Here is a 25,779-nt window from a genome sequence, read left to right on the forward strand (position 1 = left end):
GAGAAAGAGAAAGAGAGAAAGAGAGTGTACTGGAGTGGCTGCATTCCTATCAACCTGTTCCTCCGCCTCCTCTCTCTCTTGTTCTCCCTGTCTCTCTCCCTTCCTCTCTCTTTACCTCCCTCATATCCTCTCTTTGTCGCTCTCTCTCTTTCTCTCCATCAGACCGCTCAACAACATGACCTCAGAATTACCGACTAACACTTTGACTTCAGTTCAGATTTCAGTTCACTAAAGGTGCACTGTGTAACATTTCCAGCTTGTCTCCATAGAGATGTCATTGCTTCACCACATTTAAAGAAAAGCATATTCAGAATGATCAACAAGGAAATGACTGTTGACATTGAAAGAAACTGCTCATGTCGATCTTTTTATTGTTATCTTCCGTATTCAATGGATTTGTTCATTTTGAAATGTCATTACATTTGCCACAGGAAATGAACAGGCCTCGAGATAAACTAAACCAAAGTGAGTGTGGAGATAATGAAGGAGCAGTCACACCCAGTTCATTCTGCTCAACCACAGCAACTCAGAGGTGACTGACCCATATTCTTCACTGCTATTTATAAACTCACACTCAGAACACAGCATAGAACAGAAAACAAGTTATGCGTAGAATAGGTGTCATGGTTTGAGAATGAGGAACAGCTCAGAGGAACAGCTCAGGGGAACAGCTCAGGGGAACAGCTCAGGGGAACAGCTCAGGGGAACAGCTCAGGGGAACAGCTCAGGGGAACAGCTCAGGGGAACAGCTCAGGGGAACAGCTCAGGGGAACAGCTCAGGGGAACAGCTCAGGGGAACAGCTCAGGGGAACAGCGGTGTGCCAGCAGAGGTTCAAGAAGCCGCGTGTGGCTCACTCACGAGACATGAGCTTTATTTTATTTTATCAACAGCCCCGCGCATAGTAACAGACCCACTCAGATTGAGAATGTCTTTTTAGGAGAGTCCTGGTCCAGAGAGGAGGAGCCTACTGTGCATGAATTTAGTGGTAGAAGAAGCCAGAGCATCCGGAGGAGACCTGCACAGGGAGATGAGAGGACCCGGTGATGACTGGACCCTAGACGCCCTCCTGTGCCCTGATCCTGTTCTGTGGACCCCGATCCTCCCTTCCCACACCTGGCTGGATGACCTAGTGCCTGGCTGGGGTGGCTCCCGTCTTGCCGTGGGTGGGCCCCTCTCTGTCCCTTAGTTGAGAATATAGAATTGAACTCTATGGATGCACATTAGTCCTGGACACATCTGCAGCGTGTTCGTCCATGGGAGTGGATTTCTCCTTCACTGCGGTTCTCCTCGAAGATTCTCTTTTTGTCACTGGGGTTTTTTTGTTGTTTTTTTTCTTGCAGAGAAGGAGAGTCTAAGGACAGAGGATGTTCTTGGGACAGTTATTATTTATTTGCTTGTTTTTTGTTGATTCATTTGCTTGACTGTTTCTCTTTCATTGTTGATTTTCTAACTTTCTGTTGGTTGAATTAATTGACATGTACAGCCCCAAGAGGCACCTGCTGTTGTGATTTTGGGCTTTACAAAAAGAAATTTAATTGCAATTGAACTGAGAACATCTTCACATAAAAAGGACCTGCACCACCTCAGAACTGCAGAAGTCACCATAAAGATACACTCCATCAATGCATTTTCTTCCCTTTATCCAGGACCGGGTCGCGGGAGCAGCAGTCTAAACAGGGACGCTCAGACTTCCCTCACCCCAGACACTTCCAGTCTCACACTCCATCCTTCCCTCAGGCAAAGCAATAGAATCATCACAGAGAAAAGCGTGTGGCGGATCCTGCACACCTAAATAGAAAAATGAGTATTATTGTAATGCATGAAATATAGTTTATTTATTATGCCGGCGTTCATAAACACTCTTCCTGGTTGTGGTCTGTGGAATGAAGCTTAAGCCAGTTTTTCAGCTCATCTGTGTCTGCTTTGTTTCCTCTCTTAAACTCTCCATAGTCCATTCTCCTATTGTCAGAGTGCAACTATATAGACCCTTAAAAACATTCAAACTCTGGAATAGAGGAGACTGGAGGCTAAAGTGAAGTGGAACATAATGAGATTTGAATGGGGAAACTGGGATAAAATACACAAAATACAGCAAATTAAAGTGAGTTTGGCAAACAAAAATCATACAGAACCAATGAACTGAGATCAGAGGCTGGTTTCAAACAGGTTACTCCACACACTTAAAAAAAAAAAAAGACTTGATTATTATGGTTTTACTCGACAAATGTAGAAATATTGACGGCACAATACAATTTTATTTTATCTAGGCCTACAGATATAGTACATATTTTACCACAAATTATAATATTTGTGAGGTTTAAATTAAATTTCAAGCCAAATAATTTTTTTTCCCCATAATTTGTAATAGAAAACCAAACTAACTGTGGTTTCTATCCTGGAAATTCAACATTGTATCTTGATCAAAACATCCATACAATAGAGGTCATGTTAAAATGCTGAGATGTTGAGATGCGTTTGTAACTGACAGAGCAAAACCAATAAAACAGAAAGACTTCAAACCATAGCGTTTGAATGATGTCTTTTAATCTCAGAAACGGGTGTTCATTCAGAAACTGGTAAAGGATTACAGTATTCTGCACCAACGTCGTGGAATCATTTACAAAGTGACTGGAAACTATAAGAATTGGTCCAAATAGGTCAGTTTAAAGTAATGCTAAAAGGTTTTGAAATGATATCTATATGTAGCATATATGTTTGGAATTGTTTTAACTAATTCATGTAAATGTCTAAATGTTTGCTGATCTATTGTTTGATCTGTACTGCTGTCTTGGCCAGAACTCCCTTGAAAAGGAATAGAATAAACTTTGTGCACAACAGCACCTGGCAGCCTCACTGTTAGCGCCACTACTTCCTGTCCAGTTTAATCTCTATCAGGTCTTTGCAGAGTCACACTAAAATGAATAAATATTTAAAGATGAGGCAGTGGACAGAGCCAGCTAATCGCTTCAATGGGACTTTCCTGGTTAAATAAAGGTTAAATACAATGAAAAAGTACTATGGTCATCTGCATTCTGATGAGTATTTTAAAAGTTTTATGTACTTATTTATACGTATTTGTGTCAAAGTGCCATGTGATGGTTGGAGGTGGTCACAGCCTCCTCACTCTGCAGCAGCGTCTCTGATAAACCTGCAGGGGAGGAGCATTTCTCACATACTTTCACAGAAAATCAGACTGAAACTGTAGATAAACACTGTAGAGGGTGTTATCAGCAACTGTATGACCTCATTCTCTACACAAAAACATGACCCCACTTTGACCTTTGTGTTGAATCAGAACCAAAACACTTCCTGCAAATCTTTAAGAATTCACTCTTTGTTTTATTTCTTTTCATAGAGTTTGAGATTTTCAAACATTGTGCTTCAGCCTTGTGTGATTTAAAAAAAACAAAAAACAAAACTATTGCTAAACTTTGTCATAGACTAAGGAAACAAGTATTGTATTTATAAAGTGTATAAAATGTAAAGCGTAACTTCTGTGGTGGAGGGTCCATCACCTGCTTGCCACAATGTTATTGTTTGGCTGAAATGTTCCAAAGCATGGCATTAAATATATCTGTCTCCATGGAGAAAAGCAGGTGACGCAACCAGGCCTGGTTATGGGTCAAATCTGTGGAGAAGGGAGCCCTTTTATAGTTGCATGTTTCAGAGTTTTGTTTTTTTCTTGGCAATAAAATGCCCATAGTTGAATAAATGCAAAATAGATCAGTTTAATTCCATACAGTGGAGAATTGTCTGAGATTTTCACATAAAGCAATGACATCTCCATAGAGACTAGCAGACTGCCAGAAAAGTGACCTAGTGCACCTTTAAGTTTTAATACAGTAAAATGTATGTATATATCTATTCATTCATTCATTTTACACAGTGAATGTTTTACTGATTTCATTGTTAACTAAACTCAGTACGTGTGGAAAAAATAACATCCCTCTCAAGCTTGTTGTGAGTTAGCTATAATAACCACAAGAGGGAGCCACTCGCACAGGCAAGTCACTGGTGACTATTTCATTTCTCCATGCTCTCCCCAGTTTTATTTCAGTTGACAAAGAAGACATTTTCTCAACTAAATCTTACATGAACACTATGTACAAATAAATATATATATTTTTTTATGTATTCCCCCCATCCTGTTCATGTAACCCCTCTGACTGGCTGCTACTCACTGGAGTAGTAACATTCCAATAGAGCCTTGTTCTCGCATCTCGCCCATTTCCTTCTTGTTCCAGTAGCCCATGTCTCATCACGATGCTCTGTTTCTCCAACACCTGACGCGGACCTTGTTTGATCGAGCGACGTCTGGGCATGTCGTTGTGTGAGACAGGCAGCAGCGCAAACAGGTCTTCCCCAAGGCTGGCAGTTGGTAATTGCTCATTGCGCCCTAGAGGGGGATTCGAGCTCGGGTCCTTCATAACTGGTAAGTCAGATGATTTAGAAATGCCAGGGGCTCAAAGTAGAGCTGGAGAAGGCCTGGTAGGTGAAGGCATCAGTCTGTGGTCAACGGAGCACTCGGGGCAGTGACCTCCAAAAGTGCAGTGCTAGGAACAGCAAAAATACTTTAGAACCCTCAATCTCTCAGGACCCGAGCATGAAAAAAAAAAAAAAAAAAAAAAAAAAAAAAAAAATATATATATATATATATATATATATATATATATATATATATATATATATATATATATATATATATATATATATATATATATATATATATATATATATATATATATATATATATATATATATATATATATATGAGAGAGAGAGACAGAGAGAGACAGAGTGTGTGTGTGTGTGTCTGTGTGTCTCCTGGCGATGTGCCGTGCAGTTTAATAGCAGTGTTTAAAGCAGAGGGAGGACAGCCGAGCTCTACTTCATTAAGTCTTTATTTCACTAAATGGCAGTGCGCTGAGGGAGAGCCACACAGGCAAAACAAACATGTTTACTTTAGATTTAGGGTCTGAGTCAGAAAGATTTAGGGTTAAACCTCCATGTTTCTCTGACATGTTCTGTCATATGTTGTAATGTGAATTGTGTCATATACAGGTTTAAAGTGGCATTAAACACTAAATCCTCATTTTCACTACTAAACTGTGCACATGGCAGAGTCTCCTGGTCTTAGAACGTTAGTGTAAACTGGGTCAATTTGCAGCTTTCTGTTCAAAAACTCCAGAATATAAGTTGTGCTGCCTTCAGTGACCTCTGAAATTGATACCTTGCAGTGACATCATGTTGGGGGTGTTGTGCATGTATGTGTATAGCAGAATGTTCAACAGTTGTTATGGTGACAATGCACACATTAGCAAACACAGCCAAAAAATGTTATATTTTCAATACAAAGGTGACTAACTGAAAAAGTGTTGGCTAATGCTAATATTTGAGAGAGAATTGTTCAACAGCACAAATCATCTCACCTGTTCTAGTTCAGCTAAGTCAGTTATTCACTGCCAGATTGTGTTAAAACAATGCTCAAAGTTTACCAGAGCCTCAGACAGAGCATGCCTACAGTTAGCATCACACCCTAGGGAATGCTGATGGCATCAGCTGCAAAATATCAGTTTCCAGTACTTGGTGACATTACACATGAATACCCTGATTCCCAGCAGGTGTTTTTGATTACAAACAGCTGGCTGCAGGGGCGGAGTTTGACGTGTGGATACCTGTTAGACCAATGATGTTGTCTCTTACATCTCCTTTTGTCCTTGACCCCGCCCCTCCTCCCCCCTCACTCACTCTCACCTTTAGTCCTCCAGGTACTGCTCAGTTTAGTGGCTATGTTCGAAATATGGTTGTGGGCGGAGTTTAGATGTTTAGTCCCACTTTAAATGCAAATAAATAAACAAAGTAATTAAACTAATGTCCGAAGAGTGACACAGGTAGTCTTCATCATGTAACAAAAAATGGCTTCTTTACATATTATCACTCTGTCCTTGGGCAAGACACTTTGCACCTCAGTCCAGTGACTGTGGAGGTAGAAATATGAATTTGCTATGAGTTCACTTGATGTTTTCTAGTTTTAGAATTTCAACATTAACGTGTTGTTTGTACTGTGCCTTTAATGATATTTCCATGGAAATAAACAGGAAAAAGCTCTCTTCTAGGCCAAGTTAGAGTCAGGTTTAAGGAGATGCAAGCCCCCTTACAGTGGACACATGTTTTTCAGTGCAGTAAACACAATTAAATGCAATACGTGCTTTTGTTTTAGTCTATTTTCTGGTTTAAAAGTTGCACAGTGTGGCTTTAATGTGACCAGATAAACAGCAAGTCTTCCTTAAGATGTGAGACAGGCCTCTGCTCTGACCATGTTTAAATCAAAAAGCGTTCCGTTTAGCTGTGCATGTGACTGAAAGGTTTTTATTCTGCATCTGTTTTTGTTGCGATTTCAATGTCTTTGTTATTCTGTACACCACTTTGAATTTCATGCATGTAAATTTCTCACATTCTATTCTAAACTAGAGTGTTACACATATGGCTTTTTCCTTTACGCTCCCGTCGTCTCTTATAGCGGCGCTGTGATGTGAAGTGGAAGGGATGGGTGAGTATTTGTGTTATTTCCCTGAAGTGCAGAGAAGAGACAGAGGAGGAGCTGAGCGAGCACATATGAACTGCACATCAGGCACATTTCAACACAACTGTCCAAGACCAATATAAAACCTGCACAACCCACTGGCACGCACACGCACACAACACACACACACACACAACGCACACAACGCACACACACAACGCACACAACGCACACAACACACAGGAAACAAAACTGAAGATTTAGGGCAATCAAAATGAAGAGAGGTGGAAGAAGAAGAGAATGAGAGACAGAGGGAGAGAGAATTCAGAGTAAGCAAAAAAGAAAACTGAGCATTTAAGACAATCAAAATGAAGAGAGGGAGAAGAAGGAGAGAAAGAGAGACAGAGGGAAAGAAAATGCAGAATAAACAAAGAAGAAATATTGAAGATTTAAGACAGTCAAGATAAAAAGACGGAGGAGAGGGAGAAAGAGAGGGAGAGTGAGAGAGACAAAGAGAGAGAGAGAGACACAGAGACACAGAGAGAGAACACAGAGTAAACAAAGAAGAAGCACTGAAGATTTAAGACAACCAAAATTAAGAGAGGAAGAAGAGTGAGAGAAAGGGAGAGTGAGAGAAAGACACAGTGAGATACAGAGAGAGGGGGAGAGAAAGGGAAAGAGACAGCCAGAGACAGGGGGTGAGAAAGAGAGGGAGAGTGAGAAAAAGAGAGAGAGACAGAGAGAGAGGGGGTGAGAAAGAGAGGGAGAGTGAGAGAAAGAGACAGTGAGAGAGAGACAGAGAGAGAGGGAGACAGAGAGAGAGAAGGAAAGAAAGAGAGGGAGATAGAGAGAAGGAGAAAGACAGAGAGAGAGGTGGAGAGAAAGAGAGAGTGATAGAGGGAGAGAAAGAGAGGGAGGGTGAGAGAAAGAGAGACAGAGAGAAAGAGAGGGAGGGTGAGAAAAAGAGAGCCACAGAAAGAGAGACAGAGAGACAAGAGGGAGAGTGAGAGAAAGAGACAGAGAGAGGGAGAGAAGGTGACAGAGAGAGACAGAAAGAGAGACAGAGAGAAAGAGGGGGGTAGTGAGAGAAAGAGACAGAAAGACAGAGAGGGGGTGAGAAAGAGAGGGGGGTGAGAGAAAGAGAGACAGAGAGAAAGAGGCGGGGAGTGAGAAAAAGAGAGGCAGAGAGAAAGAGAGTGAGAGTGAGAGAAAGAGACAGAGAGAGGGAGAGAAAAAGAGGGAGAGAAAGCAACAGAGAGAGGGGGAGAGAAAGAGAGAGAGAGAGAGTGACTTTGAGTGACTTGAAGGTGAAAAAGCACTCTATAAAAGTATATAAAGTAATAAAAGTGTACTATGTCACTTTTCTGGTGGACGGTGCACACCCACTTGTTTCCATGGAGACATTAACTGATTTGCCTGGTACGTTTCACAGTATGGCGTCAAACACGTCTCATAATTCATCTGTTTAATTGGTGAAGCATCATCTGCTTATCTCCATGGAGATTGGTTTAAGGTCATGCTGCGTAGCACTTGAGGCAAAGCACTGACATCTCCATGGAGACGAGTGGATTGTGGTTCTTCTACCAGAAAAGTGACACAGTGTACCTTTAAACAAACAAAAATCATTGGTAAATATAATGTAAAACAGTGGGTTTTTATATGGAGATAAGAATGCTGAAGATGTAGTAATAGCACATTCGTTTGGCTTGTGTCTCTGTATCTCTTCATATCTGTGTGTGTCAGCTGGGCCTTTCACAGATCACATTGATTTGCTGCAAAGGGAAGTAGAGTCTTTGTGGGGCAGGAGGACGGGGTGCGGGGCAGGAAGGGACGGTATGTGAGGAAGGGGCGATGTATGCATGTATGTATGTATGTATGTATGTATGCATGTATGTATGTATGTATATATGTATGTATGTATGTATGTATGTATGTATGTATGTATGTATGTATTTATGTATTTATGCATGTATGTATGGGTGTTTGTGTGTGCGAGTGTGCATATATGTGTGTGTAAAGGGGAGAGAAGAGAGAGGGAAGGACATGTGAGGATAATTAGAAAAGGGGAGAGAGAGAAAGATGTTAGAAAGAGGAGAGAGAGAAGGGTATGTGAGAGGAGAGAGAGAGAGACAGAAACAGAGAGGAGAGAGGGGTATGTGAGGAGAAAGATGAGAAAAAGAAGAGAGAGACAGAGTGAGAGAGAGACAGAAAGAGAGCAAGTGGGGACAGAGAGGAGAAAAAGGACTACGGATCTATGTATGTGCATGTGGATGCAGGAGGATGTGAGGGGGTGTCAGGGGGTGTGCGGGGGGTGTTTTGGGGGCCGCCTGGGGACAAACAGACTGAGGTGTGAGCATTAATCAACAGGCACCAGGTCTACACTGCAAAAAAATTTTTTCTTTATTTGAGTTATTTGGTAGGTTTACAGGGACATGTCTTATATTTTGCTACTTGTGACAAAAAAAAAACAAACAAAAAAAACAAAAACTTAACCAATATATCAACATTAACAATTTCATTTTATTTATTTTTGTCAAGCTCAAGTATCTAGCTGGCTCTAGCTTTTTTTTTTTTACAGTTACAAGAAACTAGGTGCTAATATGAGCCAGTGACAGACATGTGTCTCATTGCATTGTCCCTGTTTAACATAACTAATAAATAAATAGATATTCAAAAGAGAGAGAGATGCTCCTCCTCTGTCTGTTCTTCTGAAACACTGTGCTCCAAACTGTGCTCCAGACCAACTATAACTGTCTGAACTCAAGTATCGCTTTTATCATGAACCCTGCGTCTCTTTGTTTGGGATGGGGGCTTAGTGCGGGGGGAGGGGAGGAGGGGGAGAGGGAGGGGGCGAGGAGGGAGGTGGGGACCATCTGTCAGTGCAGAGCTGCTTTGTGCTGAAGGAGTGATGAGGACGATAAATGGATGTCACCCAACCAACATTCAATTAAATCAACTGTCACCCACCCACAGCCAGAGAGAGAGGGGGGGAGCGATGGAAGAGAGAAAAGAACAGGGGAGGGGGAGAGAGGGGGAGAGGGGAGAGGGAGAGGGGGGAAGAGAAGGGGAGAGAAGGAGGAGAGAAAAGAAGAGGAGAGGGGAAGAGAGGGAGAGAGATGGAGAAGAGAAAAGAGGAGGAGAGGGAGAAAGAGGAAGAGAATGAGAGGGGGGAAGAGGGAGGAGAGAAAACAGAAGGAGAGAGGGGAGAGAAAAGAGAATGAGGGGGAGAAAGAAAGAGAGAGGAGAGGGGGCGACAGGATGAGAGGGGGAGAGAGGGAGAAAAAAGAGAAGGAGAAGGGGAGGAGAGTGGGGGAGCGGGATGAGCGGAGTATGGGGAGAGAGGAAAAGCAGAGGAGAGGTAGAGAGATGACAAAAGGGGGGAAGAGAAAGGAGGATCACCCCAGTGCTAGAAAGTGACAGAGGGAGGAGAGAGAGAAGGAATAGAGAGGAAGAGAGAGCAACTACCTAGTGCCATAGAGAGGGAAGAGAGGGGGAGAGAGGAGGATCACCCAGTGCCAAAGAGCGAGAGAGGAAAAAGAGGGGAAAAGAGGGGAGAGAGGAAGGAGAAAAAGAGAGGGAGAGAGGAGAGTAGAGGGGGATGACACAGTACCAGGGTGGAGGAGAGAGGGAGAGGAGGAGAGGAAAAGGAAAGAGGATCACTCAGCTCTTGGATGGAGAGAGGAGAGATGAGGACAGGAAAGGAGGAGAGAGGAGGAGGATACCCCTGGTACCAGAGGGAGACAGGACGTGAGACAGGAAGAGAGAAGGAGAGAGAAGAGAGGGAGAGGATGAGTGAACAGTCCTACAGTGGAAGAGAGGAGGTGAAATGAGAAAGGAGGAGAGAAAAAGGAAGACGGGAGTGGAGAACAGGAAAGAGGAGGAGCTGGGGATCACTCAGTAATAGAACGGAGAAGAGAGGACGAGGAAAGAGAGGAAGAGGGGGCAAGAGGGGAGCAGGGGAAGAGGAGAAGGTGGAAGCGAAGGAGAAAAGGAGAGAAGGAGAGGGGAATCACCCAGTACCAAGATGCTGGAGAGGAGAGAGGGGGAGGATCACTTACTATCAGGATGGAGGAGAGAAGCAGAGATAGAGGATGAGAGGGTGGGAGAGAGAAAGGGAGCTCATTCAGGAGGAGAGAGATAGAAACTGAGACAGAGAGGAGGAGAGAAAGAGAGATATAGAGGAGGAGAGATTAGGCTACTCGTTTCACCCTGATGGATCTGTTTTTCCTCCCTTACAAGCCCTTCTCCTGTACTTGTCCTCCATGTTGATCCATTTGTGCGGGGCGTCCCGTTAGCTCTGAGGATGAGGTCACACTCCACAGAACAGAGACATGTCTATGTAAGAAACAAACACCATCCTCTGTACACGTGTCACTTCAGCATCCAGGGCATCCGGCTTAATGCGAACCTTCTCTCAACGCTTAAACTGTTGAACCAAAGATTTAAAGACAGCTGAGGATGTTATGATTTCCGATGGAGGGCAGGAGCATTTATATGAAAAAGTTGTTTGCCCATCGCTCGCTATCTGTCAGAAGAGAACAACACTGTATAAAAAGTATTTATTTAGTATTTTATTTAAGGGACTACGATGATAGGCTGCCTCAATGTCTCACTTGTTTGTTGAACTTTGATATGGGAACTTTTAATACAAGATTTCACGATTGTCTGTGTGTCTATAAACTGGCCGTTGTAGAACTGAAATGGTGAAAAAAAAAGCTTCTTCAAAGTTTCAAGGACATGCAAAACTGGATACATTGGTGCCATTAATGCACTTTAATAGTCTGGTGATAAACATTTATAATTACACTTGCTCCTTGTTTGTTTTTAATGTTTTAAATGGACCTATGCAGTTATGTGTTTTGTTTGATTTTGTTTGTATTGCTCTGTACTCTCATTGGGCTCCACAGGTCTAGCACCAAATTTTGGGCCTTAGATACAAATCATCTTGGTGGGCCCACACTACATGTTGTCTAATTAAAAATGCATATTAGAAGACTTTGTGGGGGGCCCCTCCTTGCACTGGGCCCTGGGTAAACAGTACACGTTACCCCCCCCCCCCCCCAGTCCGACACCCCTGTTGGGTTCTGCCTGTATAAATAAATGATAGATAAATGACAAAAATGATATAATGGCACCACTTTCTGAAGCTATTGTGATAAAATATTTAACTTTTGTTTATTTATACTGACAGAGTAGACGTTGAACTTTATGCCAGTTTTTGTTTCATGTGGATAGGCCCAGTAATTACAGAGATATTAACCATAAACCAAGTCAACACATCTGCTCCATTTTAAACAGGATTCTACAGTGATTTTATAAGTTGACGGTCTGATGGACTCTATTGTAAACTGTTGCTAACAAAGTATATTTCCTGCAGATTTTTGTTATAGAGTAAACAAAGCGATGTTGCGTTTTGTCAAGTTACGCGTTAGATCGTTTTGAATCGTGTCTTTTCCAGAACCTTTGCACGGTCCCGTAAAACTCAATGTGGTCCATTCAAAAGCGGAGTCTGCGTCCGTGACTCCTGCGCATGCGCGGAGTTACGTGAAGCCGGCGCAGTTCAGAAGAGGACAGAGCGGAAGTGGACTGGTGGAGTTTTCAAAATAAAATACTTTCAAACGTTTAAGGTCATACACATTTAACTAAATCATAAATGCTGCATCTTATCAACTGTCAGATGTGGTCATTTGTAGCTCGATAGGCCAAGATGGGCTCCTTATATTTACTTTATATTAACTGGTAAAACATCAAATTGGTTGTGAAATATTTGGCATATTAAATTATAGATCAAATTCATTCAAAAAAATAAAAATAAAAAATACTATAAATGCATTGAAGCCTAGTGCTTTTTAGACATTCATGGACATTAAAATGAATATCTCATTTTATATGTAACTGCAAAGCTGCCCAGCCCAAGGAAGAACTAACACCACATTAATTTTAAAGCCAAAGGGATGAAGTCTTGCCCAATGACACAACAACACACACAGCTGGGATTGCACCTTTGACAATAAGATATATCTGTTTGTAATATATATCTTCCGTAGAAAAAGTATTGCTGCAACGTGTGTGAGATTTATAGAGCAAACGCAAATACTTTCAAATAAATATGTCCAACTAAATACAACTTAAGCAACACTATGTAACTGAGGAACTACGTAATCTGCATGTTTCCATAGAAATATAAGATTAAAACCATACTACTGATTATTCTCCATGGAGATAGATCCATACCATACTGAGGATTATAGTCAAAGGGACAATAATACCATGGAGACGAAGCAGGCCCTCCTCCAGGAGTCAGGTCTGTGGAGATAGTGGGGGCGCATGTATTTCTATGCTTGTTCAGAGCTAAAAGGCTATGAGAAGAGTATGTCAGCGAATAAAGGAAACTCCGGCACACTGTCTCACTCTTAATGCAATTTATTCCATACAACGTTTCGGTCGCTCTGACCTTCTTATTCTTCAGATAAGTGCTCCACCTCCTACGCACCTGTCGCCCAGTCAAGTGTGCAGAGTTTACACAGAAACAAGATATGTCAGCGTAAACACAGTGGATACAGGCCAACTCTTGTGAAGGCACTTTTATTTTTAGGCACAAACCGGAAGCGTGGGTGTGTGTCTGCGCGCGCTGACGCAGCCAGTGGAGCGGCAGCAGCGGCAGCATCACTCCGTACTGTCCCGTCCTCAGATCACACCCAGCGGGGCCACAGCGCCATGATCCCCGGGGTCCCGTCCGCCTCCTGAGCGAGACCCCTCCGCACCACTACATGCACGTGCACCGTGAGCTTTCCGCCGCGCGCACTGGGATTTACCGCCACGGGGCCCTCACCCTGAAGCCCGGAGCAGGAGGCAGCATCCCCCGGCCGTAACGGAACATGACATCCGCGGGGAAGGAGGCCAACAGCGGCCACTACACCAACTACGTGGGCCCGTACCGCCTGGAGAAAACCCTGGGCAAGGGACAGACAGGTTAGTACCGTGGAGAGTGCGGCCGGGAGAGGTGCAGGGGTGACGGGGGAGAGGAGGAGGAGGAGGGGGCCGCTGCTCTGACATCACCGGTGCTCCTCTGACTGCGGGAAAATGGGAGAACTGCGGCGCTCGGCTGACGCGGCTCGGACACGATTGCATCATCGCTCTCGCCTCGTCATCGATGTGAACCATGATTCCGCTCGTGGATCCGTGCGCCTTTTACGCTGTTGTCAGGCAGAGCGCGCGGTGCTGATGCTCGGTCCATCTGTCACGCACACGCAAGCACGCACGTACACACGCACTGCAGCGGTGGTACGGCTGGTGCAGTGCTCGTGCAGGTGCAGGGCTCGTGCAGGTCCAAACGTGCCTCAGGTTGGACCGTGCGGGAGGAGAGGCGCGGGAGAGGTCCCAGGACAGAGCGGGACCGTGGGGGAGCACTCTCTCTGGGCTCACGGAGGAGCTGTCCCGGCTGAAACACAGAGCTCGCTCCTGTTTTAGACCTGAGTGGTTCGATAGAGTTTAGCTGTTATTCAGCCCCGGTTTATCGCTAGTTATTTATTTCTCCTGGTTATGTGCCCAGAGCTGTGCACAGCTGGGTTAGTCCTGTTTCATGGGTTGGTTCTGGTTTAGCGTTGGTTTCGATCACTCCTGTATTGGCACTTGACTTAGCCCTAGTTCGGTTTTGATTTAGTCCTGATTTTTATGTACTGTCTCAACCCTGCTTATTGTCCTGGTTCAGTTCTGATTCCGACCTGGCTCAGTCCTGGTTTAGTCCTGGTTTAGTCCTACTTTAGCCCTGACTCACTCCTGATTTAGTCTTAGTTCAGTCCTGGTTCAGGTTCAGTCCTGGTTCAATCCCCTTTTAGTCTGTCCTCTTTTAGCCCTGGTTCAGCCCTGGTTCAGTCCTGGTTCAGCCCTGGTTCAGTCCTGGTTTAGCCCTGGTTCAGTCCTGGTTCAGCCCTGGTTTTCCCCGGGTTTAGCCCTGGTGTAGTCCTGGTTCAGCCCTGGACCCGAGAGCCCTGGTTTGGCTGACAGTGCACCTCTGCAGCTCGCTGGTTCTCAATGGAGTCCTGGATTTATAGATGATAAATCTGCTCTCCCTAAATCCTCGGTCCTGGTCTGGCCTCTGGTCTCAGGTCTGGACTCAGGTCTGGTCTCTGGTCTGGTCTCAGGTCTCTGGTCTCAGGTCTGTTCTCAGGTCTCTGGTCTCACGTCTCAGGTCTCTGGTGTGGTCTCTGGTGTGGTCTCAGGTTTTTGGTCTCAGGTCTTTGGTCTCAGGTCTTTGGTCTCAGGTCTCTGGTCTGGTCTCTGGTCTGGTCTCACGTCTCAGGTCTCTGGTGTGGTCTCTGGTGTGGTCTCAGGTTTTTGGTCTCAGGTCTTTGGTCTCAGGTCTTTGGTTTCAGGTCTCTGCTCTGGTCTCTGCTCTGGTCTCTGGCCTCTGGTCTCAGGTCTCTGGTCTCAGTTCTCTGGTCTGGTCTCAGATCTGCTCTCAGGTCTTTGGTCTCAGGTCTTTGGTCTCATGTCTCTGGTCTCAGGTCTGGTCTCAGGTCTCTGGTCTGGTCTCAGGTCTGGTCTCAGGTCTTTGGTCTCTGGTCTCTGGTCTGGTCTCAGGTCTAGTCTCAGGTCTGTGGTCTCAGGTCTGTGGTCTACAGGACTGTGTGTGTCAGCAGTACATTTGGCACAGGGCTCTGGTATTGTTACTGCATCTCTGCAATGCAACATTGCAAAAATGTATAACATGTATGCTGAGTTTGTGCTGTGAGTTTATTGTCAGCGCTCTCAGTAGAAGAAACACTAGAGCTTTGTGCTTTAAAATCTTAAACGTTAAGCCAGATGGACTTAAATTCTGAATGTCTTTGAGTTTAGATTGAGACTCATCTGGTTCATTTCAATGTATTTGTATGTTGAACAAATACCGTGAGTTTGAAGTTCATAGAGCGATAATAGAGAACTAGTTAACTAGCTACCTAAAAACGATGCAGAAAACAAAGAAAGAAAAAAGCCTTAGGGCTATTGTGATTAATGTGAGTAATTGTGCTAATTTAATCATCATAATGGCATTATTTGGACTACAGATGCCATTATTTGGACTACAGACTCGTGCCAAAAGACCTTTCATTACAAAGATGCTTCATTATTAAATCAAAAAATCAAAAATCAATTATATTTTTTATATATTTTTTAATCAATAATACACCTTATTTGGTAAAAGGTCACATTATAATATTGCACTTGTCCAACTTCAAGACACTCAACACACTTCATACATCAAGGAACCACTCACCTATTCACATTCATACACCAGTGTACGCAGACACTGGGGGCGAGGTGGGTTAAGTGTCTTGCCCAAGGACACTTAATCTCTGTGGGAGCTGGAATCACACCACACCTGTGGGTCAGTGGATCTGACCGCTCAACTGTTTCTGTCGAGAGCGGGATTCGAACTGCCAACCTTCAGATCAGTGGACAAACACTCTACCAACTGAACTACTGCTGCCCTATTTCAACTTTTATTTTGTTAAATGTGTTTAAAAATAAATGTACAATAGAAATAATCCCTTAACTCACCAATTAATCAAAACAATAACTGCTCACTTGTCGACAACTGTAATAATACCTACTTTTACTTTACTAAAAATGTTCTTACTGGTGTTACTGTCTTAGTGGAGCAGTGCTTACCGTAGTTACTTCTGTAGTCAGATCTGCCCTGGACGGACAGACATAGGTGAGGCCACTTCCTGTAACCGCTACCAATCACTCACACACTGTAATACTGCAATATAATACATCAGGTGGGTGACGTGTCTTGCCCAAGGACACGAGCTGGGGGCTGGGTTGGTGCAGACAAACTCTATTCACTGAGTCACAGTGCACCAGCTTCAGTTTGGTTTAACTATTCAAAGGAAATAGCTTATCAATATTATGTGGGAGAAAATTGTGTGGGAAAAAAGTTATTTGTTTGACCGAGGGTAGTCAAATGTATCGAAAATCTAATACTTTTAAGTACTAAAGCTAATATTGAAACTAAATACTCATTTGAGCAGGTATTGATACTAAAAAAGTCACATTCACAGAACAGGAATTAAACTTTCCTGAATAGTTTTAGAATAATCTTGAGCTATATCAGAATATACGCCACTATGGAATCTACCCAGACCACTGAGAGATTACACAGATATAAGGCCACATGGGAATATAAAAGAAAGAACTACCATTTAATTTTGAAAAGTGTTTTTTATTATATCTGTATTGAGTCTATTCCTTAGTATCGAGTTTGAAATGTTAGTATCATGACAACACTACCGACTACGACTAATGATTTGTTTTATGAGTTCATCATTTTGTATAACCTTTAAACCAGTCTCTATATTATTCACAAAAAACCCTATCTTCATTTTTTCCCAAACAAACTTCCATTACACATCTTTGCAGAGTGAAATCCGTGTAAGCCGTAGTGAGCAGCTCTGAGTTAGCATCTTGTTTGTGATGGTGGTGTTACTGTAAACTGTTAGTAGTAGTGCTGGTGGTTGTAGTGAGGAGACTAGAGCTATGGCCTGTTTTATGAATGAAGCTGAGTCTGCAGTTTGGGCCTCTCTCTGTCTCTGTCTGTCTGGGAAACGTCATAATAAATTAGATGCAGGCTGGTGTAGCGATTTCGATACCAAGGAGTGGACTTGATACCGATACCCCAATGATAATGAAAAAGCAATGTACTTTCCATGGGCGTATACTAGTCTATGTGGTCTTATACATTCTAAAATTATTCAGGAAAGGTTCAATTTTGTCCTGTGAATGTCTTTTTTAGTATTGATACCAGCTCAAATGATTTTTTTATCCATTTGCCTGGTTAGGGCTGTACAATTAATCAAGTATGTTGACTCCTCTGCAGTTCTGTTAACTTAATTCAGAGTAAGTCATTACTGGCGTAGACATATTTCAGACCTGGTTTAGCTCTATGTCCTGGTATAGTCTGGTTTATATCTGGTGGTACTTGGAAGTGTTTTCATATCGAGATTCCCTACTTTTCTGTTTAATGTTGCTCAAAAACAGGCATTTTCCACATCCACGCCTTCTGCTGGTCAACCTCTACCATGCTCTGGGTGAGTGACAGGTGGATATAACCAATCACAGTGAGTGTAGAGAAGGTTTCAGTGGTTGTCATCTGACCACACCTTTTGAGATCAAGACATTTCAGCTCCATCCAGAAGCCATTTTACATTTGAGGGAACTGGCTTGAAACACTAGTATTAGCATTTGATTGCTTATCAGGTATTTAACTATGCTGAAGGTGAGACAGCCAATATACAGTAGGGGCATAGAAATCCATAATGATGTTAGCTAGTAAACAAGAGCAGGGCAGTTTCACTCTAAAACTCCTCCCTTTGGGGCTGGACCATAGACTGTATACATAAATGGACATAGCTAACCTGTTAGCAGCCACGTTCCAAATAGGAAGTGATCATGGGTGCACTTCTGGCTCCATCGACTCATCGGCTCAGGTTCGTCATTTTGGTCTTCAAATGTTCGTATTAAGCTGCTCTACATTATCCTAGCGATCATTTCACTATTGTGTCAGCAAATCAAGATATGAACATTAATAACAGACAAATCAGTTGCCTTTTTTCCCGCTGGCTTTAACAAGAGGTTTGATTGGCAACTTAGTCCACTTTTTTATACAGTCCATGGGCTGAACTTAGTAAACTCGTAGTATAAATCCTAGTGTCTCAAGCCAGGTTCATCAAATGTAAAATGACTTCTGGATGGAGCTGAAATGTCTTGATTGCAAAAACAGGCGACCACCGTCTCTACATTGAATCACTCCTGGATGAATCAGGCAGCAGACTGCTTCAGTTACCTCTCAAAGGCTGTATTAAAGATACTAAGAAAAGACAAATCAAAATGGTGATCTGGCTCTAAGAAAATTGTGCTATACATTTTTTTGCATATCGTCCACACCTACACTTTAAACTTTAGATTATAGTTTCTTCAGCTTTGAGCGTGTTGCTGCAACTTTATTTAGACATGTGAGTTCCTCACTGAGAGGAGGAGGCAGGATAGCCACTCTGCCACAGCCCTCCTCTCTCAGTACTGATGGGAGTTCTGTATTAGTGATAAACCCATAATTACAGTGGAGCAGAGTGTCTTTAATGAAAGGCTGTCATCAGAGGCTATGCTAACAGCTAACAGCTAACAGTTTGCCCCTACCCCAGTGTACACGCTCACCCTGTGTGTCCCATGTGAACGACAGAACTGAGAAATACTGAAGTTACATGAATTTTAAGCAAAATTTGAATTATGGCTGAACAATTTGGAAAGAATATCAAATTGTGATTTTTCTGATTGTGATTTATGCTCAAATTTCACATTTTAAACACATCCAGAAGCATTGACAAAAAGACTGAAATCTGAACTGACAAACTGTCTGAGGCCGTTAAAGTGATTGTTTATTGCATGTGTTTTATTGTTTATGGCTGACCTCCTTCAGCTGTGGTGACTTTAAACTGAACAATAGTAAAAAACACTGGCCAAACCTTTATTGTCTTAAAAACGTGAAAAACAGAACTACTTGATTTCAATTCTTCTTTCTGTTTTACCATTACCTAATTACAAACGGAATGAATTATAGCCCATACACAGACTGTACTATTAAAAGAACATTGTACACTACATGTTACTACAGCAACAAAAATATGTATTGATTGACAGGTCACCCTCATGTGTTTAAGGATATACCTGGAGTAAATATACAGGAGAGGGAAGGGGGAGGAGGAGGAGGAGACGGAGGAGAAGATTGAGGGGGCAGGAGGGCAGGTATAGCAGATGTTTTACTGAAGCTGAAATACTGGTTCATTATCTAAGGACCACCACCCTCTTCTTCTCTCTCCTCCGTGTGGTTTCAAATTACAAATCTATAAACCAAAAATATATATATGTGCAAAAATAATAAAATCCAAAGCAATTATCTTGTTTTGAACAGTGCAAGATTCAATAGGTCCCATTGGCTTGGTCTTTAAGGGACATTTCGGACTCATTTCAAATAATTATTTCTAATATCAAGCTTGGTTTAGTTTAACGGTTGGCTTATTAGTGACAATGCACATAAAAAAATGACCTACACAAAGAGGAAATATATTTGTGCTAGGTTATAGTAAACCACTTCCATAAGTTTAATGCCATGCTGTGGAACATTCCTGACAAAGCAATAACATCTTCATAGAGACATGCAGGGTTACATAGTACACGTTTAACTATGTAGAAACCAGTCTGAACTTAGGTTTTTAATGAAAATACTGATTCAAAACTACTCAAATATTCTAAATTCAAACCATTATAATACTGAGTTGTTGTTTTTTTTTTTGTTTAAATGTACCTCCATTCCCCCTCTATACCTCCCTGTGTCCGCGCTTTTAATTATGAGCGACTTTTCCAATCTCTCTACAAGTATTTCTTACCAGTGTAAATGTGGTTTACTGCTGCCAACTTTTACAAGTGATCGTATTTAATGTAAAAATATTCTACACATTTACATATAGAAGGATCAAGTCAGACCTCCCTTTTGTCTGTTGTGAGTAAACACCACAAAAGCAGCAGAGAAAATATAGAGTTCAGCTCAATCGTAAAATTCTACACGCTTTTCAAATCAGGATCCTACATTTTTATTTTAATTTTTTTTACGACAGACCAGTGTAGTATTAGGTTCTTTTTATATGCTGTCCAGATACTTGTATTATTATCATTTGTATATTTATGTTTTTAGCTGTGTGTGGTTTCATATGTCTGCAGACTGGTGCACTCCCTGTTCTCACAGTATGGGCAAGATCATGGGTCTGGATTAATATAATAATAGAGTTTTTTTTTTTTTTATTTGTACGGGTATTTACTTGACTAACTTTTACTTCTCAGAGTAGTTTTCAGACTCTATTTTTTTTATTTTTATCTCACTTTAGTAATACTTTTGACTGTCTTACTCTCCCACTGTGCGCAAGTCAAAAATTAAGTGACAAAAGCTTTCCGTTGACAATAGGGTTGTTCAAAAACTCAGATACTGTACATTTTTCAGGTATCGGTATCAGCGAGCACGCAAACCAAATCACCGATCCGATACCACTCTGTATTTTGACGACAGAGCTAACACCACAACAGCAATAACACGATCACAGAGCTTACACCATAACAGTTCTCACACCACTAACGAAACGACAGTGCTAACGCGACGACAGCGCTAACACCACAACATCGCTAACATCACAACAGCCCTAACACCATAACACCATTCACATGACCAACATGACAAAAGTGCTAACACGACGACAATGCTAACACGACTACAGCGCTAACACGGCTACAGCGCTAACACCACAACAGCTAACACAGACTTTGTTTACTCTGCAGAATGATCCATGTGCTCTGAGGTCTTGCTGTTTCTGTAGCTTTTACTGGAGTTAGTTTTTGCTCTTGTACTGTAACTATCGGTATCGGCGTGTACAATAAGGCCAAGTATCAGTATCGGATAAAAAGGTATCAGAGCAACATTAGACAGAAGCATTAAGTCTGCTTTGAACTTTTCTATTTGGCCCAAACTGCACTTCCTGTCCCCGCTCCATAAGAGCACTTTAATAATGTGTCTGCCAATATCTCTAATCACACTGAGTGCACCACTGCAGCTCTCTCTCCTCTCTTTCTCCCCCATCTCCCCTTCTCTGTATCTCTCTTTCTCCTCTTTTTTCTCACTGTTCTGTCTTGTCTGCTTTCTCTCCCTCCCCTAGTTCTCTCCTCCCTCTATCACTTCCTCAGTCTCTTGCTCTCTCTTCTCTTTTGCTGCCTCTTCTTCTGCCTCATCTGCTTTCTCTGCTTTTTCTTTATCTCCTTCCTCCCCATGCCTGTCTCTTTCTCTTCCCGCGCTCTCCCTCTCCCCTCCCATCACTCTCTTCTGCCCTCTTCTCTTACTCTCAAATTCATCTCGTCTCTCGTTCTCTCTCATGCTCTCATTATCCTCTCTAGTTTTTTGTTCTCTATCTCTTCCCTCTCGCTTTCACTCTCTGTCATCCTGACTCTCTCAACCCCCATCCCACTCTCATCCTCCTCTCTTACCTTTCTATCTCACCTGTTGTCTCTTTCACCCCCCCTTCCCTGGTCTGCCTCCCCTCTCTCCATTCTTTCCCCCTTTCCTCCCTCTCCTCTGTCTGCCCCTCGTCTCTCCCTCTCCTCTTTCCCTCTCTCTCCCTTTTTCCCCCTTCCTTCCCTCTCCTCCCGCTCCCCCTTGTCTCTCCCCCTCCTCTCTCCCTTCCTTCCCCCTTTCTTCCCTCTCCTCCTACTCCCTCTCCTCTCTCCCTCTCCTCTCTACCTTCCTTCCCCCTTCTTCCCTCTCCTCCCGATCTCCCCCTTGTCTCTCCCTCTCCTCTCTCCCTTCCTTCCCCCTTTCTTCCCTCTCCTCCCACTCCCTCTCCTCTCTCCCTCTCCTCTCTACCTTCCTTCCCCCTTTCTTCCCTCCCCTCCTACTCCCTCTCCTCTCTCCTCTCTACCTTCCTTCCCTCTTCTTCCGTCTCCACCCGCTCTCCCTCATCTCTCCTCTCTCCCTTCTTTCCCCCTTCCTTCCCTCTCCTCCCGCACCCCCTTGTCTCTCCCTCTCCTCTCTCCCTTCTTTCCCCCTTCCTTCCCTCTCCTGCCGCTCTCCCTTATCTCTCCTCTCTCCATTCTTTCCCCTTTCTTCCCTCTCCTCCCCCTCCCCCTCGTCTCTCCTCTCTCCCTCCGTTCCCTCTCTCTGTCTCTCCCTCTCATCCTCTTCTCTGTACTGGAATCTCTTGTGACTCATGTGGGTGAATCGTTTCAGTCTCTGGAGCCAAATGAACCAGATGAACTCGACATTTCACCAGTGACTCTGGCTTTAGACACTTTAATCTCATCAAACTTTTACTTGTTTTGAAGTGAGATTATTAGTTTTGGCTTCTCATCGTACTACTAGTCTGCCTCATATACAATACACACTCCTTCAATACTTTGTGAAGATGTGAGTCTGGTGACCGGTGAATCGCCCCAAGTTCAGAAGGATGTGATTGACAGGTGGATTAGCCAATCAGGGACATGCGTGGTCTGTCTGTATCAAAACAAATATGGCTGCTTAAGTGGGAAAAGGATTCAGTGTAACCTGGCTTGCACAGATCACTTTGTATGTCACTCTGAACTGAACATCATGACGTTTATTTGAATCTGAGCGGAACAGCAGAACAAGCCAAAAAAAAAAAAAAAATTGGTACATCCAGTTGAGAGAAAATCACTGACATGTTCACAAATGCAATGTGTTTACCTTCTTCCAGACCCTTTCACACCAGCAGGACCACAACAATTACAATAACTATTATATTTATTAATTTGATCGTGAAAATCTGGCAAATACAGCATAAAAGTTGTTAATCAAATGTGTTAAAAGTTTAAAAAAATTATTTATTTATTAGCATTAAAATGTTCTTTCACATTCTCTCCAGACCCTGCTGCATGCGTAGTTGTGACTGGCTCTGTTCTCGGCAAATCAGAGAGAGTTTTACTGTACTGAAGACACCTTATGATGTCATGTGGTAATACAGGAAGTGCTCCATTGTGTTTTTAAACTCCATACACCTTCACTAGAATCATTTGGATCATTTCAGCCCTGGATTTGCCAATCTCTGCTGAAGTAAAGTTAAAAGGTAGCGGTTAACTTGAAAAACTACCACTTGATGACATCATAAGGTGAAACAGAGCAGAGTTGTAGTAGAGTTGAATATTTGTGAATGGTGAGGCAGATGCTGGTCCTGTTTTCTCTGGGGCTGTGTCTGAATGAACTCTACTACCACAGCTCAGGTTTCACTGGAGCCCAGATCAATAATGAGACGCTCACTCACAACACGTATCAGACAGACAAGAGAGGAGAGGAGGAGAGGGGGAAGAGGAGAGGGAAGAAGAGAGGAGGAGAGGGGGAAGAGGAGAGGGAAGAAGAGAGGAGGAGAGGGGGAAGAGGAGAGGGAAGAAGAGAGGAGGAGAGGGGGAAGAGGAGAGGGAAGAAGAGAGGAGGAGAGGGGGAAGAGCAGAGGGAAGAAGAGAGGAGGAGAGGGGGAAGAGGAGAGGGAAGAAGAGAGGAGGAGAGGGGGAAGAGGAGAGGGAAGAAGAGAGGAGGAGAGGGGGAAGAGGAGAGGGGGAAGAGGAGAGAGGATGGAGGGGAGGAGAGAGGGAAGAGGAGAGAAGGAAAAGGAGAGAGGGTTAAGAGGAGAGGGGATGAGGAGAAAGGGAAGAGGAGAGAGGGAAGAGTAGTGGGGGAGGAGAGGAGAAAGGGAAGAGGAGAGAGGGAAGAGGGGAGAGGAGAGGGGAGGAGGAGAGAGTGAAAAGGAAAGAGGGGGAAGAGGAGAGGTGGAAGAGGAGAAAGGGAGGAAAGAGGGGGAAGAGGAGAGGGGAAGGAGGAGAGAGGGGGAAGAGGAGAGGGGAAGGAGGAAAGAGGGGGAAGAGGAGAGGGGAAGGAGGAGAGAGGGGGAAGAGGAGAGGGGAAGGAGGAGAGAGGGGGAAGAGGAGAGGGGAAGGAGGAGAGAGGGGAGAGGAGAGGGGAAGGAGGAGAGAGGGGAGAGGAGAGAGGGGAAGGAGGAGAGAGGGGAGAGGAGAGAGGGGAGAGGAGAGGGGGAAGACAACGGGGAAAGAGAAGAGTGGGCAGAGAAGGCAAAGGAAGGGAGGAGACGGGGAAGAGGAGAGAGGGAAGAGGAGAGGGGGAAGAGGAAAGAGGGGGAAGAGGAGAGGGGAAGGAGGAGAAGGGGAAGACAACAGGGGGAAGAGAAGAGCAGGCAGAGAAGGCAAAGGAGGGTAGGAGACCTGGAAGAGGAGAGAGGGGGCAGAGAGGATGAAAGTGGGGAGAAGACAGAGAAGAGATGAGAGACAATGAGAGAGGAGAGAGGAGAGAAGGGAGAGGGCGGCACAGAGGATGAAAGGGGGAGGATAGAGGTAGGAGAGAGGAGGGGAGCGAGAGTGTGAGAAAGAAGACGGAGGGGAGAAAAAAGACAAGAGAGTTCGCAAAGAGGATGAAAGAGAGGGAGGGAGAAGACAGGAAAGAAAGGAAGGGGGTAGAGAGAGTCTGAGGATGAAAGAGGAGAGGAGAGAGAGGAAGTGAGAAAGAGTGAGAGGAGGGAGAGAGAGAGACAGAGAAGAGGAGAGAGAGGATGTGAGACAGAGGGCAATAGAGAGAGGTGAAGTGATGAGAGTAGAGGTGGAGGTGGAGAGAAAGGAGAGTGAGAGAGAGGGGGAGAAGAAAGAAAGAAAGAAAGAGGGAAGAGAAGGGGGGCAGAGAGGGTGAATGAGGAGAGAGAGGAGGTGAGGAGAAAGATAAGAGAAAGAAAAAGATTGAGAAGAGAGAGGAGGAGAAGGAGGAAAGAAAGAAGGTGAGAGAGAGAGATGAGGTGATGAGAGAGGAGAGGTAGATAGTGGTAAATGGTGGAGATGATGTCAGCACACCGGATTCCATCTTCTGGCTCTGGTCCCAAACAAAAGAGTAACTGTTTGAGATTTATCTGGGACAGAAAGGAGAAAGGAGAAGTGAGTGAGCTGACGATTTTGTATTTTCTGGTATTTAGATGTAAAAAGTCAGATCAAACTCATGATTCACAAGTTTAATCTGTCTTTATATGAATACTTTTTACTTTTTTCTGCATACATAGTAGTTTTTGCGTGAACTCCCCCTGCAGGTGTAGTCCCTTGTGAGTGCAGTCTGGGTCAGATACACAGAGATACAGAATAGTTTTGAGAGCTGTTGCCACGCCCCCTTTTTAGTCGACTACAGGCCGACACCAAGTAAGTTATGATCTGTGCCAAATATTGTTTGTTTTTTTTCTCCTAAAATTTTGTCCATTTTGAAATTCAATGTTTATATTTATCTGTGCATATACTTAACCAGTTTAAGATGAAGTACAGCAAAGATAATGATGCAAAATTCTTCAATTAAAGCAGTTTCAGTGTAGTTTTTATGCAGTGTCGGGTTGTCAGAAGTATGGGAAATCAGATACTAAAAGCAGATACTCATTTGGCAGGCATCGATACTAAAAAAGTCACATTCACAGGACAGAAATGAACCTTTCTTGAGCTGTATCAGAAGAAGTAGGCCACATAAACTACTAGTATAAACCCATGGGCCACTATGGAACTACCTGGACCACTGAGGGATTACACAGATATAACAACAAATAGGAATATAAAAGAAAGTACTACCATTTAATGTTGAAAATCATATTCTATTGTGGAAAGAAAGAGTGTTTTTTATCATCATTGTGCTATT

General features: G+C 43.5%; 1 protein-coding gene across 1 annotated transcript in view; it reads left to right on the forward strand.

Annotated features, from left to right (window-relative positions):
• The first annotated feature begins 13,307 nt into the window (after positions 1 to 13,307).
• The window catches only part of LOC117393798 (serine/threonine-protein kinase BRSK2-like), a 68,187-nt gene continuing 55,715 nt past the window's right edge, over positions 13,308 to 25,779 (forward strand). The window contains exon 1 of the mRNA XM_055232110.1: positions 13,308 to 13,496. Within this exon, the coding sequence (XP_055088085.1) occupies positions 13,403 to 13,496 (94 nt within the window). The 5' untranslated portion in view covers positions 13,308 to 13,402. The remainder of the gene's footprint in view (positions 13,497 to 25,779) is intronic.

The sequence above is a fragment of the Periophthalmus magnuspinnatus genome, chromosome 3 (assembly GCF_009829125.3).
Source record: "Periophthalmus magnuspinnatus isolate fPerMag1 chromosome 3, fPerMag1.2.pri, whole genome shotgun sequence".
Lineage (NCBI taxonomy): Eukaryota > Metazoa > Chordata > Actinopteri > Gobiiformes > Gobiidae > Periophthalmus > Periophthalmus magnuspinnatus.